Genomic DNA, 19,115 nt, shown 5'->3' with positions numbered 1-19,115 from the left:
CCCAACGACCCTTTGGATCAACAACCTCAACAAACTCATACACCCATTCTTCAAGATCAAGCCCAACGCCCCTTGAAGATCCATTCATCAACTGTTCATCCTTAGATCAAGCCCCGACGACCCTTTGGATCAACAGCTCATCCACAAACCTACACCCTACGAAGATAGAATCAGAGGATCAAATTACAAAGAGATTGTAACCCCAAAATCATTAAACACAAAAAAATATATATTTTGTACACGTATTCTTGTTTCTTGTTTCAGGAATTTTTCGTGTTTACAAATTTGGCACGCCCGGTGGGATAATCTCTACCTCTCATCTCTTTCTCCGTTCAAGAAAACCAAAGCACACCTCCAAAATCAATGGCATCAAGCAAGGGACAAGCCATTCTTGCAACCACCAAGGGAAGAAGCATGAGCACTTCCGCCACGAATAGAGCATCCATTGGTGCCGCAACCACTCCTCAACATGCTGCTGCAAAGTTGATACCGCTAAGCAAGCAAGAGCAGCACCAAAGGCGCGAGTCGGTCATCAACCTGACCATGCTGGGGGCACCAAAGCATGCTATTGAGGAGCACAAGATGACACCCCAAAATGGCCAATGAGGTTCTTCATCAGCACTATGGATGTCTGAAGGAAAGTTGTGTCTATTGGTTGCACAAGTCATGACCATTGGCGTCACCTGTGTTGAAGAACAACTTGCTCAAATAAGCGAAGCGATTGCAAAGCTTACACGGACTGTGGAAGAGAAGGATTTGCAGATCGCCGCACTCATCAACCAACTAGATGCGCGGCTCGACGTGAAAGTCGACCCAAATGTTGGTCCATTGAAGAAAGAAGTCGACGAAGAAGAAGAGCCTCCAGCAGAGAAAGTCGAAGAGAAGCTGAAGCTAGACCAAGCAACGACGTTCATGGGATCTCCCTCTATCCAGCAACTACAGGAGATGATTGCAAGCACTATCAAGACACAGTACGAAGGAAGTTCACATGACTCAGTATTGTACTAAAAGCCTTACTCCAAGAAGATTGATGCTTTGAAGATGCCAATGGGTTATCAGCCCCCAAAATTCATGCAATTCGACGGAAAAGGCAACCCAAAGCAACATGTCGCCCATTTCATTGAAACTTGCAACAATGCTGGGACGGAGAGAGACTACCTCGTCAAACAGTTCATGCGCTCTCTGAAAGGTAACGCCTTTGACTAGTACACCGACCTCGAACCCGAGTCTATGAACAGTTGGGATCAACTAGAAAGGGAATTTCTCAACCGCTTCTACAGCACTCGTCGCACTGTGGGCATGCTGGAGCTGACCAGTACGAAACAGTGGAATGATGAACCTGTCATCGACTACATCAATAGATGGCGTTCATTAAGTCTGGATTGCAAAGATCGACTTTCTGAAACCTCCGCCATTGAGATGTGCGTTCAAGGCATGCAGTGGGGACTACACTACATCCTTCAAGGCATCAAACCACGAACATTTGAGGAGTTAGCCACCCGCGCCCATGATATGGAGTTAAGCATCACCTGTCATGGGAAGAAAGAACAGATCGCCGACTATAAGAATGACAAAGTTTTGGGGCCAAAGGTGGATAAGGCTGCGTGGAAACCCACCAAGGAAGCAATGACGGTCAACACAACTCCATTCAAAATCCATACACGAGGCAAGGCGATTCAAACCAAAGCTTTTCGTGATCAAGAGATACATAGACGTACTTTGAAGGAGCTTAAGGAGAAGACTTATCCATTCCCCGACTCTGACGTGGTTGCCATGTTGAAAGACTTGCTTGACAAAAATGTGATCGACCTACCTGAGTGCAAACAGCCGGAAGATATGAACCGTACTGATAGTCCAAGGTACTGTAAATTCCACCGCTTCATTGGTCATCCGACGGAAAAGTGCTTTGTGCTAAAAGATCTCATCATGAAGTTGGCTCAGAAAGGGATCATCGAGCTAGATCTTAATGATGTGGTGAAGTCAAACTATACCACCGTCACTCCTGGCTCTTTGAACTCAAAATCTTCACCTCAACCGCTGGGGGCATGCTCCAAAACCATGTCAGTCAAGTCAAGTGAAGTTGAAGGATGGACTTATGTCACTCCAAAGAAAATGCACAAGAAACATAGGTCTCCTCCCCAAGTTCACCAATCGAAAAGGAGGCAAAGCAGCTACCGTCAACCTTCAAAGCTACATGAAAATGTTGAGGATGATGAAATTATGACACAAAGATCGTCCGTTGCCATCACGATGCGCGATTTCTTCCCCAAAGACTTCTTCAATCACTCAGTCAAGACTCCTTGCTATGAAGATTGCAAGGAATGCCTCTCTAAGATCGTTTGACAAATCCAAACGCTCCTGGTCTGCACGAGCATAAAAGGCGACACCAAAAGCTCCTTGCCTGCATGAGCTGAAACTGCAAACGGCACCAAAAGCTCCTTGTCTGCATGAGCTGAAACTGCAAACGGCAACAAAAGCTCCTGGTCTGCACGAGCCTAAAAGGTGACAACAAACGATCCTGGCCCGTAAGAGCATAAACTGTGTACAGCAAAATCATCATCAAACACCATCACTCATTTGAACTACGTTATGACTTGATCCTTTCTTTGGAAGAGTACGTAGGCAACTTGAAACTTCAAAACTTCAAGTACAGTCACATCAAAATAAATAAATAAATGTTTTATTAATGAAAGTCAATATTATTACATTCTTTGTACAAAAAATTACATGTTATTTGTTAAAAAAAAAAAAAAAAAAATAGAGGAAGGGAATGCATGTATATGTGTTCTCCCAAAATCAGAAAAAATAAATAAATAAAAAATAAAATAAAATAAAAAATTAAAATTAAAATAAAAAATAAAAAAAAATCAGCAAGTCTTTAAAGTCTAAGCCCAGCGGCCGAATCGGCCTGGTCATTCAAAGCCTTCTAAGCTTTATCAAGTATAGACTGAAGATACTTGCTCTGTGCTTCAACTCGAAGTGGTCGACGACGCCGCCTTCTACACCAACTGCAGCTCCTCGGCCCAAGTCACCATCTTCTTCTCTCCTTTTGCTCTCTCTCCCTCCTTCACTAGCTCCGAGTCTAGCTTCAAAGTCAACTCATCCAACAGCAGCCATAGGGACACCAGCACCACCAAGCCACTGCTCTGATCGCACGGTCTAAATGAGATTGGATCTTCCAACTCTTTTTCTTGTTCTTCGACATCGTCGGCGGCTCTGGTTTGCCAGCGAAGCTCTCCAGCTGGCTTCTTAAGCCATCTCACTGCCCCTGAGAGCAATGGAGGATTCTCAGTTACAAGAGGAACTGGAAGCTATAGATCACAAGGGGGCAATAATGGTGGTCCCGGAGTAACAAGATTAAAGTCTCAGTTGAGCTTCACTGGGCAAGATTCTCTTTCTCAAATCTCTCAAGTAAGTCAAAATGCTGGTGAAGGTGTTAGCTCTAAGAACGGCCACCATAGTGCCATGCATTCTTATCCTGCCATTAGCTTCGGGATGGAATCCTGGGATAATACCAATTCGATTGTCTTTTCAGCTCCGCCAAGTAAACGAGCTAAAAATATGGATGTTGACATATTTGACTGCCTCAATACTTTAGAATCTCAGTTTAGCCTTCCCCAGACGTCTTTAGAAATGGCAACAGTAGAGAAGCTACTACACATTCCTGAAGATTCTGTTCCTTGCAAAATCTGTGCTAAGCGTGGTCGTGCAACATATCAAAGGCCTTCAACATCAAATCCAGGATCTTCATAATGATCTTGAGCATTGCACTTGCGGCTGCAAACCAACCGCGAAATGATCCCAAATGATGATGAAGCACGCAAGCGACCAGAGAGGTCCAAACTCTGAGGGTGTCAAAAGAAGGTAGGAGCCACGCGAAGCTCACGAGGACCCAGTCGTTGCTGCTGCGGTCGTCGTCGAAGATTCGATCCTCCATTCACAGCTTCAACTCTGTCACGGAAGAGGACGTCTTTGCCGCCAACGAAAACCACCGCTACTGCCGTCAATCCCATGAATTTCTTCGGGGTGGTCTAAACCACCCTGTGAATTTCCAATCAAATCCAAGAGCTCTGCTCCCCTTTTTCTGCAACAAAAGAACATGAAGTCAGTAAGAGAGGTTAAGAGAAAGTGGCAGAAGACATGGCTTCTATCTCCTCCATGTAAAAGCTCTAGAACCCTCCTAAGATGTCTATAAATAGGCATCAGTTGCAGTAAGAAGGGGGACACAGAAAAAAGAAAGACTGCAGAAATTGAGAGAGAAATTGAGAGAAAAGAAACAACGTAAGACTAATCCCATTGCCGACGATTTCGAATTGAGTCTTGCAGGGAAGGGGAACAAACCACAAACAACAATCAGAAGGTACAAAACCTACGTTTTATATTCTCTTCATTTTTTCCCAGTAATTTTGTTTTGCAGGTAGGTGTCTTCTTGAACAAACTTTGGTCAGCAAAGAATCTATTATACGCTAGCAACCCCTGCGTTTCTCTATACCTGCAACAACAACACGAAGCAGTCCAAAAATGGCAGCACCCACATGTTTTCCTTCAGCCTAAATCTGAAGAAAACCAAAACATACAAGAGCTCCACTCCCCGCTCCACCGACGAAGTTGCTCAGTCAGCGACGTAAGCTTGGAGGACCCCAACTCAGGGTTTGGGTGGAAACCTTGCTTGTATTTCGCCAGAGGCTACTGCAAGAACGGAGCCAGCTGCAGATTCTTGCACGGCGGCGGGCTCGGAGACGCCGTCGTCGACGGCGGTGGACAGGTGGTTGTTGGGTCGCCGAACAAGCTTGAGATGACGGAACACGACAAGGCATTTCTTCCTCTCCATCCATGCAGCTCCTCGCCTGCAAGTCCTTCAGCTTCACTCTGGCCACCGTGGTCAAAATCGGCGAAGAACTTCAGTGACCGCTGTCAAACGACTAGCCGATCGTGAAGCTCGACGCTTTGCATTACTTCAAGCTCTAGCTGCTTCTGCACCTCCGCCATGGCTGCTGCCTTTGAATGTGATCAACAAAACCAAAGTTTGTCAACTCACACCCAAAGACCTCATCCATCTTCTTGCCTCTGCTGCTACATTTGAATTGGAGAAGAACTTCAACGACCGCTGTCAAACGACTAGCCGATCGTGAAGCTCGACGCTTTGCACTACCTCCAAGCTCGACTCCAGCTTTCTGTCCATCTTCGTCCTCCTCTGCGAGCCCTCTCCTTCTACCGATCAGCTTCAGCAGCACGGACACCCCTTCCTCCTCCGTCTTCTCTCGAACTCGGCCTGGGTTTTCACCCACAAACCTAGCCTTGCAGAGCACCATATATATATATATATATATATAAAAAAATAAAAAATAAATAAAAAATAAAATAAAATAAATAAATAAACAAAATATTAATAAAGAAGAAAAGTATTGATGGTGCCAGGCGCACCGAGAGCAATTATACAGAAAGAAAAAAAAAAGATGATGCATGCTACTATTAGCAAGTCAAAAGAAAAAGGAAAAGAGGAAGCAATGATGATGTTGGGAAGTAATGATGATGTTGGGAAGCACTGTAAAAGGCAGCACCAGCTGCCAACTGTTTAAATTAGCAGATTGGAGGGCATTCGGCTCTCACAATGCCAAAAGCTGAAACCACTCACAATGGCAAGCTACTGTTAGCAAGTCAAGAAGGAAAAAAGGAGGGCAACATAATTATTGCAAAGAAGAAAATAAGGAGAAGGTGGTGCACGGCATCACTTGCAAAAGTGTGTTTTTTTTAAAAAAAAAAGAAAAAATAAAGGGAAATAACACATCTTGGTGATATATATGTTTTATCTGTATTTAGCACAATACACTGAATAAAATAAAGCATGTTCATTGATCTCCGAGAAATTACAAGTGCGTACAAAAAAAAAAAAAAAAAAAAAAAAGATGGAGCTTTCACAAAGGATGTTCACGTGAAGCCCCATTACTTGGCAAAACTCTCGAAGCGGGAGGCATCAGAGCGGGAGGCATCGAAGCGGGAGGCATCGAAGATAGATCATTCGAGGCCTCAATACTTGGTGGAACGCTGGATGACCCAGGAAAAAGGTGCCTCTGGAGATAAGCCGCAAGCCTTTGACGGTCACTTTGAATCCGACCTTCAGATTCTTGCAGCTCATCAAGCTTCCTCTTCATGCCCGTCGAATAGTTATTTGCAAGCACGTGCAAACTTCTATTCTCGTGCTTAAGCTGTTTGATCTCTTGCTTGAGATTTTCCACCTCTGCCATCAACGATTTAACTTGACGGGAGCGAGCAAGTAGGCGTTGGCCCATGTTGGACACAGAGCCCGCACACTGAACGCTGAGAGCTAGGGACTCTTGAACGGCCAACTCATCGGACCGTCCTGAAAGCAGCCTACTATCTTTAGGAGTGAGGAGGTTCCTAGCTACTATTGTAGCTGTTGTTGCATCCGTCATCATGGAATCTTCACCTGTAAGAGGACCATTAGAAGATAAGAAAGACGGGCACCATACCTTAGCCTGATGCGGCGTAACCGGATCACTGCTGAGACTCAAATCTAAGCAAATGTTCGATGGGTTAGCCATTTTCAAAGGTGTTAAAAGAGAAGGGTGGATGAAGTTAAATCTCAAAGGGCCGGAGACGATTTTCACAAATGGGCAATCTTCAAAGTGTGCATGTTGGAGGTGATCGATACCTCTATTAAAAGGAAAGGCGACACGACCACTGATTCAAAAAGCCGGATTTTCCTGCGTAAAGTTCAGCGACGCTTTCTCTGCTTTTCAGAAAACGCGTGCAACTTTGTCAAAAGATCTCTGACAAAGCCGCATCCGCACTACTACTTGCCATTCAGAAATCAAGGAGGCGTTTGTTCAGAAATCGAAGAGGCGCTTGCTCAGAAATCGAAGAGTCATCACTCTTTTTCAAAAAGCCTGATTTGCTGGATCAAAACTTTTGTCGACAATGGTAAAGGAGCAGTACCACCACTTGCTATTGGGAAATCCCTATATATGTCGGCCTTCATCTTTTATGGCAAGGCAGACCTGCAAAAAAATGCCCAATTCTTCCTCACCTCTGAGGGCGCACTCCCAGCAAAGCCTCTCGAAATACTCAATTTTTTCTTCTTCCCCAAAGAAGATACCAGATGCCTGGAGTACAGATGAGGCAGGAGGAAACGGTAGATCGAAGCATATGGAGACAAGCACAACAAATATATGTGCTGATTCATTCGCTGCTTCTTCAAAAGCAAAAGTATCTCATATCATCAAGGGCGAAAGCAAAGGTATCTCATATCATGCTTTTTCCCTGTCTTTTCCTTTGCCCTTGTTCTCACCTGCCAAGACAAGGACAGAGAAAGCAATATGTCGGAACCTCCACTCAAACTTGCGCTGCCACCAAGAAGTGATGGTCCATTCAAATGCAAGGTTTGCATTCCACTCCTGCATCAGAGGACAAATACTACAAGAGAAGATGCTAAACCTGCACAAGGAAATACCACTTCTGCAAAGAGAGCAAGTAAGGCAAGTGAAAATGATACATCGAAGCATGTGGAGACAAGCACAACAAATATATATGCTGATTCATTCGCTGCTTCTTGGAAAGCAAAGGTATCTCATATCATGCTTTTTCCCTGTCTTTTCCTTTGTCCTTGTTATTACTCGCATGGCAAAGAGAAAGAGAGCAATCAGCCGGCACTTGGAGTCAGTCTTCCGATCTGGAACCGACCACCTGGAGTCTATTCCCTGGTTGCTTACCTAGCGTTGCTCTCGAGTAGTCATCTTCAACGGTTGATACACTTCCAGAGAAGGGACCACATCTGCTTGGAGAACAGCTAAGACGAGTGACAATGAAACATCAATCTTGTGGATCGTCAGCAAACGCAACAACTGCATATGCTGAGTTATCCTCTAACCCTCTTCAAATATGAATTGGACAGATTGAACAAAGAAACAGGTCATCACCTCCACCTCGTGTTTGCCTGCCATGTGTCTGAATCCTGAAACCGCTCATGGTCTTATTTTCACTCAAGATCAAGCCTCGATGGCCCTTGAAGAAATCACAAGTCTGATTCAAAATCAAGTGTTCACCACCCTTGAATCAAGTTCAACTCCAGATAAAAGGAGTTAAGTTCAGACCTTCGGGGGAGACCAAAAGAATCCTCCAGCCTAGTTCAAGATTAAGCCTGTGGAAAATCAACGATGGGAGGAAACCAGAAAATCTTCCAGTCGAACTCAAGATCAAGCCTCGATGGCCCTTGAAGAAATTTTCAGCCCAATTCAAGATCAAGCCCCGACGGCCCTTGGGTTGACATCTACATTAAGGGACTTCAAAACGCATCTTCTACACGTGACAAGCACATGTCTACGACGCGCCTTGAAGTGGGGGCATTTGTAGACATCAAAATTTCGGTGAAATGAATGTTGACCAATAATTAAAATTTCAACGCTCACGTGTCACATAAATTTTACATGTAGCGTGTGACTCAACGAAAAATCGAAATAAATTGGAAAGGTCATCAAATAGGACACGTGTCAATACCTGGCAGAAATGATTTATTTCATCTGATTATTTAAATCCAAAAATCAAGTTTTAGAATTCTATAAATAGGAAGCCAAGGCATTCATTTTGAGGAGAAAAAGAAAGAAGGGAATTTACATCACACCAAAACCTTGACGCCTTAAAACTCTAAAGCTCTTAAGCAAATCCCGAAGGATCAAGAAAACACTCTTCGTTCTTCGTCAAATCTTCCTTCAAGGTCAAGCCCCAACGGCCCTTGAAGAACTTCCACCGACTCAAGATCAAGCCCCGACGGCCCCTTGAAGAAAGTGTTCATCATCCGTTCATCCTAAGATCAAGCCCCAACGGCCCTTTGGATCAACAACCTCAACAAACTCATACACCCATTCTTCAAGATCAAGCCCAACGCCCCTTGAAGATCCATTCATCAACTGTTCATCCTTAGATCAAGCCCTGACGGCCCTTTGGATCAACAGCTCATCCACAAACCTACACCCTACGAAGATAGAATCAGAGGATCAAATTACAAAGAGATTGTAACCCCAAAATCATTAAACACAAAAAAATATATATATTTTGTACACGTATTCTTGTTTCAGGAATTTTTCGTGTTTACAGTAAGCTCTCTAGTGCGAGAAGGCCACATAACTCAAAAAATTGAATGCCTAAAGATCAACTAAGCAACAAATGTTGAAAAATCAAACTCAAGCGGTTTCCTCATTTTCAGCAGGTAGCCCAGACAATTGCCTATTCCACACCACTTCCTTGGCCCATGCCGAACCAATCCTTGGCTTCAATCAAGCCAGGCTGCTAAAGCAATGGCCCCTGCCACATCACTTTCTTAGCGTATGCCAAGCCAACTCCTGGCCCTTGCCAGCCGACGTGCCGTACCACCCCGACGACTGCCATGTGGCAGCACCACCCAAGAAGAAGACAAGAAGAAATTAAGTTTTTATTACATTGGTACGGCACGGAGAAAATGAAGAAAGCAACGAAAGACGGTTCTTTGCACGGGCAAGATGTAGAAGATTGTTAGAGGAGGGGGAACAAATATCCTCTAAGCTCTCTCTCTCTCTCTCTCTCTTGTAGGGTAGAATAAATCACTCTCCACAGTTGTTTTAATAACCCACTTAAGATGGACTTCAATAGGCTTTGAGAGAAATTTATTTCCCTTTGCTAAGGATCTAATTTCATATTAAAGAGGGAATCTACATCAAAACAGGAAGCAATCCTAAGTTTCCTAGAGCAAGAAGATCTCTACACCTGTTGCCCTTTCCTACGAGCAGCCTAGCAGGTGTGGGGGCATTTGTGGAGCCAGAAATAATCACAAGGCGACACGTGAATTTTTGATAAAAAGGACAAAGTTACCCCTGAGACACACCGGTTGTCTTACGCACGAGCAGTGGACAATCATTCTTTAATCAAGCCAAGAGTGTCCAAAATTGGTAACAAATTCCAAATTATCTCATCCATCCTCATCTTAGGTAATTACTTCATAACCTACAAAGTATTCCATATAAATGGAGATTAATTGGCTAATTAATGGATTAATTCCTAATTAATCCATTAATCACCAATTAAATCACCCATTTTCACACAAAAAACCTCTAAAGGCGGGCCACCTCCATTCCCTATATATATGATCCTATTTTCTCTAAAAAGCTAAGTCCACACTCTTGTAAAACTCCAAAAACTCTCCAAACACTTTTTCTCTCTACATTCTAACTTTGGCATCGGAGCTTCTTCAGCCAAAGCCCCCCTATTCATCGTGAGCGTGTGAGGCTCTTGGCCTTAACCTAAGGTGTTAGTATGTGCAATTTTGTCCAAGATCAAGAAGGTGGAAATTTGCATCCACAAATTGTATTCAAATCAAACCATGGATTATTATACAAGTGTATTATATTTCAAATCAAAAGATGAAAATTTCTTTAGGTTTATTTTTTTGTGACAAAGATCAAAATTTCCTCGTTGATAAAAAAATGTCAATATATCTCTTAACATCGTATTGATTTTTAGTGACTGTATTTTGAGACCCCAAACATAAAGATGACGCTAAGTCTGTCTAATTAGTATTTTAAACGTTATCCCAATGTGGCAATTTAGTTTTAAAAATTGTTAGGTGGTTTAGTTGGGAACTTGGTAAATGGATTTTGCACCAGTCAATACCTTGTATTAAACGGAAATAATCTTACCTAATGAGTAGCAATTTAACTACTAATCTGACTTTTAGTGACTGTTCACATAAATATGCATGGAGTATTAATAATTAATCATTGAAAACACCGACAATATCCTTCCCTTGCTTTATTCATCAGCTGATCTTACACTCGGAGATCCCTTCGACAGCAACATACACATACATATACTTTACACACACACATACATATACAAGTCTGACTTTGGCATGCAACAGTATGCATGGTCAAAGCCTTAATTAATTAATTCTCTCATATTATGGAACATAAGTTTAATTTCTAACGAAATACTGCATCAATCTTCTTCTTCTTCTTCTTCTTCTTCTTATTCTTCTTCTTCTTCTTCTTCTCTCTGTGTTTACAGGCAACAAATAGAGTGCTACTGAGACTATATATATGTAGGAAATGAAATTACGGTAGTGAACTACTATATATATTCAATGGAAAAGGAAATTGAACAATACTTTACGTAAAAGTTTACAAGAATTTGGAGGTAATTAATCCTTTCACATAGGTGCCGAGTACATAAAAACATATGTATATGAGTTGAGAATTCAGAAGCCACATCAAGCAATAACCAATCCGAAAAATAAACCTTATTAACGAATAATGAATGCAGAAATAATTTTTCTGTCTGAAGTTGAAAAGTTTCTTCATGGTTGAAAGGCTGTACGAGCCAGAGAGATCACGATGAAGGAATTTATGAAATTGATCTGCAAAACAAAAAGAAAAATGTAAACTTTAGTTTATAAGGAGGCAAATGCATCGGGTGAACAGTTTCTAGATTAATTATTACGAATTTTATTTTATCTCAAAGAATAAAGAGGAAATATTCAATACTCAATGTAACATGAAAGTAATGAAGCGAAACATTTGAGAGGATATTAATCTGCAAGAACATACTCTAGAATATCTTTCCAGTAGGATTCACTTGTTTCATCATCCAAGAGTTTCTCCCAAGCATCAAAGATGGCCGTGCGCGCAGGTGCTGCAGGACCACTCATGCTCATTTCCATTTGGTTCGCTGCTGAAGAAGAAGTCCCAGGATATACTGATGATGATGAAACTAATGCAGGAAGTGGGTGGTTCTTGGTCTGAAAATATATATCATCATAGCAGCAACTACTGCTCATGTTCTCCTGATCAGGACTGCTGCTACTAATAACTCCTTGTGCACCAAACCCACCTTCAAATCCTTCTAACGAGTTAGAAATCACGTGGAAGCCATCGACTACATCTGCCTGCTGGTTCCATTCTTGACCACTTAGCATGGTACTTGCTCCACTCACATGTCCTCCTCCAAACGGATTAAGAATGTGAGAACCAAAAAGGCTACTAGAAGGGTTCATCAAGTCTACATTATAATTATTAGCAGGAACACTACTATTACTTGTCCTCACGACCGGCATCATGTATAAATGTTGAAGTAACTGCATTTTGGTAAGTTGGGCAGCACCTGCTGCTGCTTTCAGCTTCAGGGCATTGTCCCAAAGACTAGTCATCATGTTCGAGTTGCCAACACTTGCCGCACTGAGCAACTTTGTAAGGTCGAGGAGCTGATTGAGGTCAGTCCTTGGCTTGTGGGTGTTTGGATCAATCCCCATGTGCAGGAGCTTCTTTCTCAGTTGGGTGTTCCAATAGTTCTTGATTTCGTTATCGGTTCTCCCTGGAAGATGAGTTGCAATCTTTGACCACCTGAAAGAACAAGCGAAGTACACCTTTAATTAATTAGTTTCACAAATTTTTCTGGAGGAAACTTAATTTTATGTGTGAATTGTGATGGATGGAGCAAGTTAATTAGCATACTTGTTTCCAAGAACTGAATGAAGATTGATGATAACTCTTTCTTCCTCTTCGGAGAACTTTCCTCTCTTAATATCAGGCCTCAGGTAATTTGTCCACCTTAATCTGCAACTCTTGCCACACCTGTTGAGGCCAGCAAGCTTGGGGAGAGCTCTCCAGCTTCCATGGCCATTTCTGAGAATATAATCCATCAATTTTGCATCTTCTTCGGTTGTCCAGGGACCTTTCTTCAAACTGCTCTCTTCATCACAACAAGGGGCTCTAACCATTGTGCTAATATTAACACACAAATATATCCAAATTCAAGACGATGAAATTAAAGTTGGAAAAAGGTATGAAGGTTGTCCAGGGACCTTTCTTCAAACTGCTTTCTTAGACATGCTGATTTTATAGGTGTAAGGAAGATGTAATTCAAAGAGTGATGTCATTTCATTCTTTTCCTCGTTAGGATATATTTCTTAGCTCCCCGAAACAAGCAATGACGATTGACGAGGAAGCAACCTAGAAAGTTATAAACCATTTAGATGGCACCATAGTTAACAGGATTAGGTAGTGCATGTGTCATCAAATGAGACAGTAAATTTGGTTGACAAATTTTCATAACGCCACGGGTCAGATTTCGGTTGGATATCGAATGCCAGAAGAATCAGGTGGCGTACCTACGATTCAAGGTTCGGATTGTGTTTATGTTTTGTGACAATGAAACTAAAAGGTACGCGACATGAAGAAAAGCAGATGAAAAATATACAGATTGTGTGCTACTTGAGAAGATGTGCTGTCATTGACTGTTGTTGGCCACATAGTGAACAAGTATTTGAATTGAGATGGCAAAGATACCAAAAATTTGACATTTTTTTTCGTGGAATTGTAGTGTCCAATATATTTACTGTGGTTCCGATATATGTTGATGTCAGTGTGATAACATTACAACTTTCATTAGGAATTATCCAAGGAAAACAGAATACTGCAGCATGTCCATATATATAGAAGACTTTCCATCATTCCATCTTTTTCTTGGAATTGTAACTTGCACTCTGAAGAATGTCAAGGATGCTTCTGATGCTATTCATAAACAATTAAGACGAACTACTAGCTCTCAGGTCAAATTCAAGTGAAAAGTCGATCTGCAGAATGTTAAACTCCATTAGTGACTTTTATGGTTTCATCTGGAATTTTAATTAGTTCTATCACCTGTTGTTTTGTACCAAACAAGTTGTTCATGGTTAATGTGTAATCAAATAATTAAAGCTGAAAAATAAGTCCAGTAAGGAATATTTCTTGGATCGATCAAGTTATGCAGCGTCAGTGTTTAATTATTATTTCAGTTTATACCATTTTGATCACTGACTGAAACATTTTCAGTCATGGTATTAAGTACATTGATCATATGTATTCTTGTTTCCGAGATTTAATTCGTGACACTGGACTGACATGCTGCTTATCATATTAAAGGATTGGAAGATGTATTACTATTTGCATTGCTGAAAATTAAATTCAAGTATTTGATTACATAACTTATGATGTTTGATCTATTTGTCATCTTCTTATTTCATCACGTGTTATATATATGTGTGTGTGTAGGGATGTAATCTCTGACATATATATCCTCTTCAGCAGTGGCGGATCCAGGATTTTAAACTCGGGGGGTCCCAATAGTAAAGGTTAAAAAATTTATAGACAAAAATAACATTGAAAAGTTAAATATAATACATTTTATTCAAAAATCATTTGCATAACAATATTACAAGCTATAAAATCCTAATTCAAGCGTCCACGACGAGGTTTCATGGTCTGAAAATGTTCCATGATAGCTTCATTACCAATACATGAAAAAACATCTTTCTCAATGTAAACAACTAAGCTGTCACTCAACCATTGATCTCCCATTTTGTTGCGAAGTGGACCCTTAATGATATTCATAGCGGAAAATGCCCTCTCCACTGAAGCAGTTGCAACCGGTAAAACCAAAGCCAACTGAACAAGCAAATATACATATGCAAATGTTCGATGCAACCCTTTCTCCACCATTTTCTTAGCAAGCTCATTAATTCCCCGCAATTGAGAAAAATCATTATCAGAACGCACAAAATGAATGTAAATATCAAGTTGATCTTGAAGTGCCGATCTATCTCGATCCGTGAAATCTTTAGGATACATATGAGCAAGGCGAACAAGCTTCTCTTTATCAAAAGCTACAAATGAATCATTCGGACTCAAGCATGCCAAGCAAATAAGCAATTCGGTATTACCTTCAGCGAAGCGATCATCTAATTCTGTAAGTTGGAAATCAATGACCTCGAAAAAGAGCTCCACTTTGTAATGATGATGATTGGTCTTTCTTGGAGCCTTACGCAATGACTTCCCTTGAATGACATATAAATCATCCATATTAGGCACCTCAATTTCATGTTCAACACAAAAAGATGATACTTTATCAACCAAAAGATCAAAATTTTCATCATTCCTCATGCAACGTAGTTGTTCTTTACATGTCTTGACTAAAGCCATTGCATTCACAATCTCTTGATCTTTTTTTTGCAATGCTTGTGACAAATCGTTTGTAACTCCTAATATGGATTTCATCAAAAAGAGGAGGAACACAAACTCAAAAGATTGTAAATCTTTTAATAACCTTTTTGCTTCACCAACACTATCATTGTAGCAATCTTCAACAATCATGTCAAGCACATCCACCACAGATGAGAACATTGTAATCAAACTAATCAAAGCACCATAATGTGAGTTCCACCGTGTATCCCCAGCACGTTTGAGACTAGTTTCTTGATTTAACCCTTGCCCCGTTTCAAGACAATCATTTTCAATAGCTTTCAAGAGATTTTCTTGTTGTTTCTCTCTAAGTGCATCACGACGCTTACATGAGCATCCAACAACATTTACCAAACTATTAGTCAATGTGAAAAAAGCGGCAACATCGGAGTTTTTCTTTGCTACGGCAACAAGAGCTAATTGTAGTTGATGAGCAAAACAATGAACATAAAATGCACAACTTTCTTCATCCAAAATTTTTTTTTTAAGGCCATTGAACTCACCTCTCATATTACTCGCACCATCATAACCTTGACCTCGTAGGTTGGAGTAGCTCAAGTCATGTAGTTTCAAGAACTCATCAATGGACTCCTTTAGTTTACTTGAAGTTGTTTCGGTAACATGTTGGACTCCCACGAACCTTTCAATTACTTGACCTTTGTTGTCCACATAACGCAAAATCACCGCCATTTGCTCCTTTGTTGAAATATCACGTGATTCATCTACCATTATAGAAAAGAATTTACTCTCTTTCACTTCTTTCATAATAGCCTTAATAGTTTCGAAGGCACATGAATTGACAATATCTTTTTGAATTGAAGGAGCTATTAGCTTGAGATTTCCCGGAGCATTTTCCAACACAACTTCCTTTATTTTCTCATCATGATTTGCAAGGAATTGCAAGAGCTCTAAATAATTCCCCTTATTATTCGAAGTGACACTTTCATCACGGCCACGAAAAGGAAGGCCTTGTCGCAACAAGAACTTAGTGCAATCTATTGATGCATTCAAGCAAAGACGATATTTCATACACTCTTCTTCTGATTGTTTGATCACAACTGCTTCAATATGTGTCTTTTGGTTCATTAGATAACTAGCCGCTTCTCTAGCTTTATTGTGGAAACTACCAATAGGACCAACATGTTTGTCAAAACATTCTCTTGCATTCTTCCATTTCTTAAAGCCTACCCCAGTGAAGGCATCGCTTCCTAATTGTGAAAAGTTGATTTTAAAGAGATAGCAATGAAGACAAAATGCCGCATCTTTAGATATACTATACTCCAACCAATCATATTCTTCAAACCACGAAACAACAAATCGTCGTTTTTTCTTTGCATGCAAAGTGTATGGGAACTCATACTTTATAGGCCTACAAGGTCCCATTTGCAAATATGCTCTGCGGACCTCATCTTGAATATTAGAAGGATAGTCATTCATTCGAATTCTTTTTCCCGGGTCTCTCTCAAGATTATTAAAATCAATGTCACACTCATTTTGTCTTGAGCTCGAACTACCCGAACAAGTAGATGGTGCTATTGGCTTTGGCTTGAAAAATCTTTCCATATTTCTTATTTCTAAACTACACATTTAACCAAAAACACAAAACATATACCAATCAACCAATAAACAAAAATTCCATCTAAATTTCAATTATAAAATGAGTATACAAACATAAAACACATCAACAATCATATCAATAATAGACTAAAAATCTCCACCAATATCTAATATAATTTAATTGAGATTAGATTAAAATACCAAAAAACTTACTTGAATTTGGAACCAAATAGTGGTGGCTTGGAGAATTGAAACAAGTGGAGGTATAATATTGGAGTAATGTAATTATAATATTGGATTGGGTGGGATTAGAAATTTAGGGTTTTGGGTGAATATAAGAAAGATGGGGGGATTTGGGGGAAAAGCAGTGGAAGGAACGGGGAAAGGGAAGTGAAAGGGACAACAGGAAAGATGGCCCTTCAAAAAGAATATGTAATTGGTGCCTTGGTGGACCAATTTCAAACGTTGATTTCATTGGTTTAACAAAAAAAAAAAAAAAAAAAGGCCAAAACACTGCGTTTTGGACTAATTTTTTTAATGTCCTGTTTTCTTTCTTCTCCCCTGTTTTCTTCTTCTCCCCTGTTTTCTTCTTCTGCGTTGCAACCTGCAACAGTTGCAACCTGCTGCTGCAGCAACACAGACAGCCTGCACAGGTCTCGTGTTCGAGTACGAGGGGTCCTGCGGAAAATTTCTAGCAACATTTTAGGATGGCCGAGGGGTCCTGGGACCTCCCAGGACCCTCTGTAGATCCGTCCCTGCTCTTCAGTGTGGGAGATTATACATATGGATGTTGAGTCAGGCATAACCTCATTACTAGGTAATAAAACTAAGCTGCTTAGTTTATATTATTATTCTTCAATTTATTATCTTAATCTTCATATATGCCTCATCCTAATGGTCATCATTTTTGTAATTGTCCTACTAATTTAACATAAAATTATTGAATTAATTAAAATCTTGTTCAAAAACATGCAGCAGTTTCCAACTGCTCTCCCAAAATCTTGCCATTGCTTAGTAGATCACCCATTTACCAAATATTCTCCACAATCTTCCTTGGACCGAAAACATACATTATTGATCTCATTCAGTTTACCACATTACGTTTTGAATTTTCATTCATTCAAACTCAACATGTATGTATGGCATACGTACGCGATTAGAAGATCAATCTTGTATCAAGAAGTTGATTAGTGAATAGATTAAAGATGTTAGGCATTCATACTGCTAAGAAATCTGACATCAAATTTACAATAATGTACATACCTACCCAGGAATGACTGCAATATTATTTCGAAAAATTATATTTAGTCATGCTCTTGGGGTATAAAGGTTTACGATGAGCTTTCATATTTTCAACATCAAATCGTCATTCTTCTCAGTTATTGCCCACATAACCCGCAATTATCATTTACATTTTACATGCAAGTTAACTGGTATATCAATATTTTCTTTTACTCCAGCAGATTTTGCTTAAAAATTGTTCAGTTTAGCTTATCATTTACACCATATATACAAGTTAACTGGTATCAAATTGCTATCATTCTCTATTTGCTCCCCTTGAACAACTAAACGACCTTAGTTGTCTACATTTCTTTAGAAGAATAAATTAAAAGGAAGTTAGTTAAATTCTGGTGATACTAAAAACCAGAATATGTATCATCGAGTACACACGCATTCAGTGCACGTAGCCTTTGCTCAAATTCCAAATAAAATAAAATAGGTTGGACTGCATTGTAAAAAGGTATGTAATACGTTTGACATTCACAAAATTAATGTTTGACATTTGTCATTTGGTACAAAGTAACAAACAAGATATATATCTAAGAAGTTGGTTTTGACATCTGCATGCAACTGCATGATAGCTATAGCTCAAGGTATTTTGTATATTCAAAGATGCCTCCTCGATCTCACTGGTCAAATTAAGGATTAATGCGTATAGAAAAGGACAGTAAGATATGCTAGACCTCGAGTTCAACTTTTCTTACCTCATTCGCTTCCTTCACAAGGCTGTCGATTGATGGGATGAAACCCTAAGCAAGAAAACTGTAGAAATAGATATGACAGATGAGTTGAATTTTGAAGCCCAGGATTCAACATGCATCAACCTATATGTTGACCTTTACACGATAAGCTAGATCATCATGTACAAATCTTCCAAGTGGGATAATTTAATTTATAAACTTGGTTTCCTAAGATTAAAATCTTTGACTTTTATTTGATACGACTGAGATTAACCCACGCATTTCGTTTTGACAAAAAAAAAAAAAAAAAAGTTCGGAAAAAAAGACTAATTAAACAAGAAAAACAGATCATCCATGTCGTTTTTCCATGGAACAACACAAAATTTCCTACTTTCTCTTTTGTTGCTAAACTACACAATAGTTTGTTGTGTCTCAAAGGTGGGGTCATTTGTAATTATACGGCAAAGTTTTAATAAGTTGAATAGTATAGGACAAGAATTTTTTAAGACAACATCTAATCAATTATCGTTTGACAGATTCAATGAATTTTAAGTACACC

At 40.1% G+C, this 19,115-nt stretch overlaps 2 protein-coding genes and 1 pseudogene across 2 annotated transcripts; 1 reads left to right on the top strand and 2 right to left on the bottom strand.

The window, feature by feature from the left end:
- The first annotated feature begins 311 nt into the window (after window positions 1-311).
- LOC137727977 (uncharacterized) lies at window positions 312-4,149 on the top strand (annotated as a pseudogene).
- A 6,953-nt stretch (window positions 4,150-11,102) lies between these two features.
- Window positions 11,103-12,849, bottom strand: LOC137709777 (transcription factor MYB53-like). The gene is made up of 3 exons (XM_068448761.2): window positions 12,495-12,849; window positions 11,592-12,383; window positions 11,103-11,401 (listed from the first exon to the last, which is right to left on the bottom strand). The coding sequence occupies exons 1-3, from the start codon at window positions 12,758-12,760 to the stop codon at window positions 11,389-11,391; spliced, it is 1,071 nt and encodes a 356-aa protein (XP_068304862.2). The 5' UTR covers window positions 12,761-12,849; the 3' UTR covers window positions 11,103-11,388.
- Window positions 12,850-14,180: 1,331 nt separating this feature from the next.
- LOC148696444 (uncharacterized) lies at window positions 14,181-17,347 on the bottom strand. Its single transcript, XM_088695976.1, has one exon. It carries the CDS (start codon window positions 16,623-16,625, stop codon window positions 14,250-14,252), a length of 2,376 nt encoding a protein of 791 aa, XP_088552102.1. The 5' UTR covers window positions 16,626-17,347; the 3' UTR covers window positions 14,181-14,249.
- Between the last annotated feature and the right edge of the window lie 1,768 nt (window positions 17,348-19,115).

This window comes from Pyrus communis, chromosome 6 (assembly GCF_041283825.1).
Source record: "Pyrus communis isolate YQ-2024b chromosome 6, ASM4128382v1, whole genome shotgun sequence".
NCBI lineage: Eukaryota > Viridiplantae > Streptophyta > Magnoliopsida > Rosales > Rosaceae > Pyrus > Pyrus communis.
Note: the sequence above shows the minus strand (reverse complement) of the source record. Positions and strands in the feature narration are given on the sequence as shown.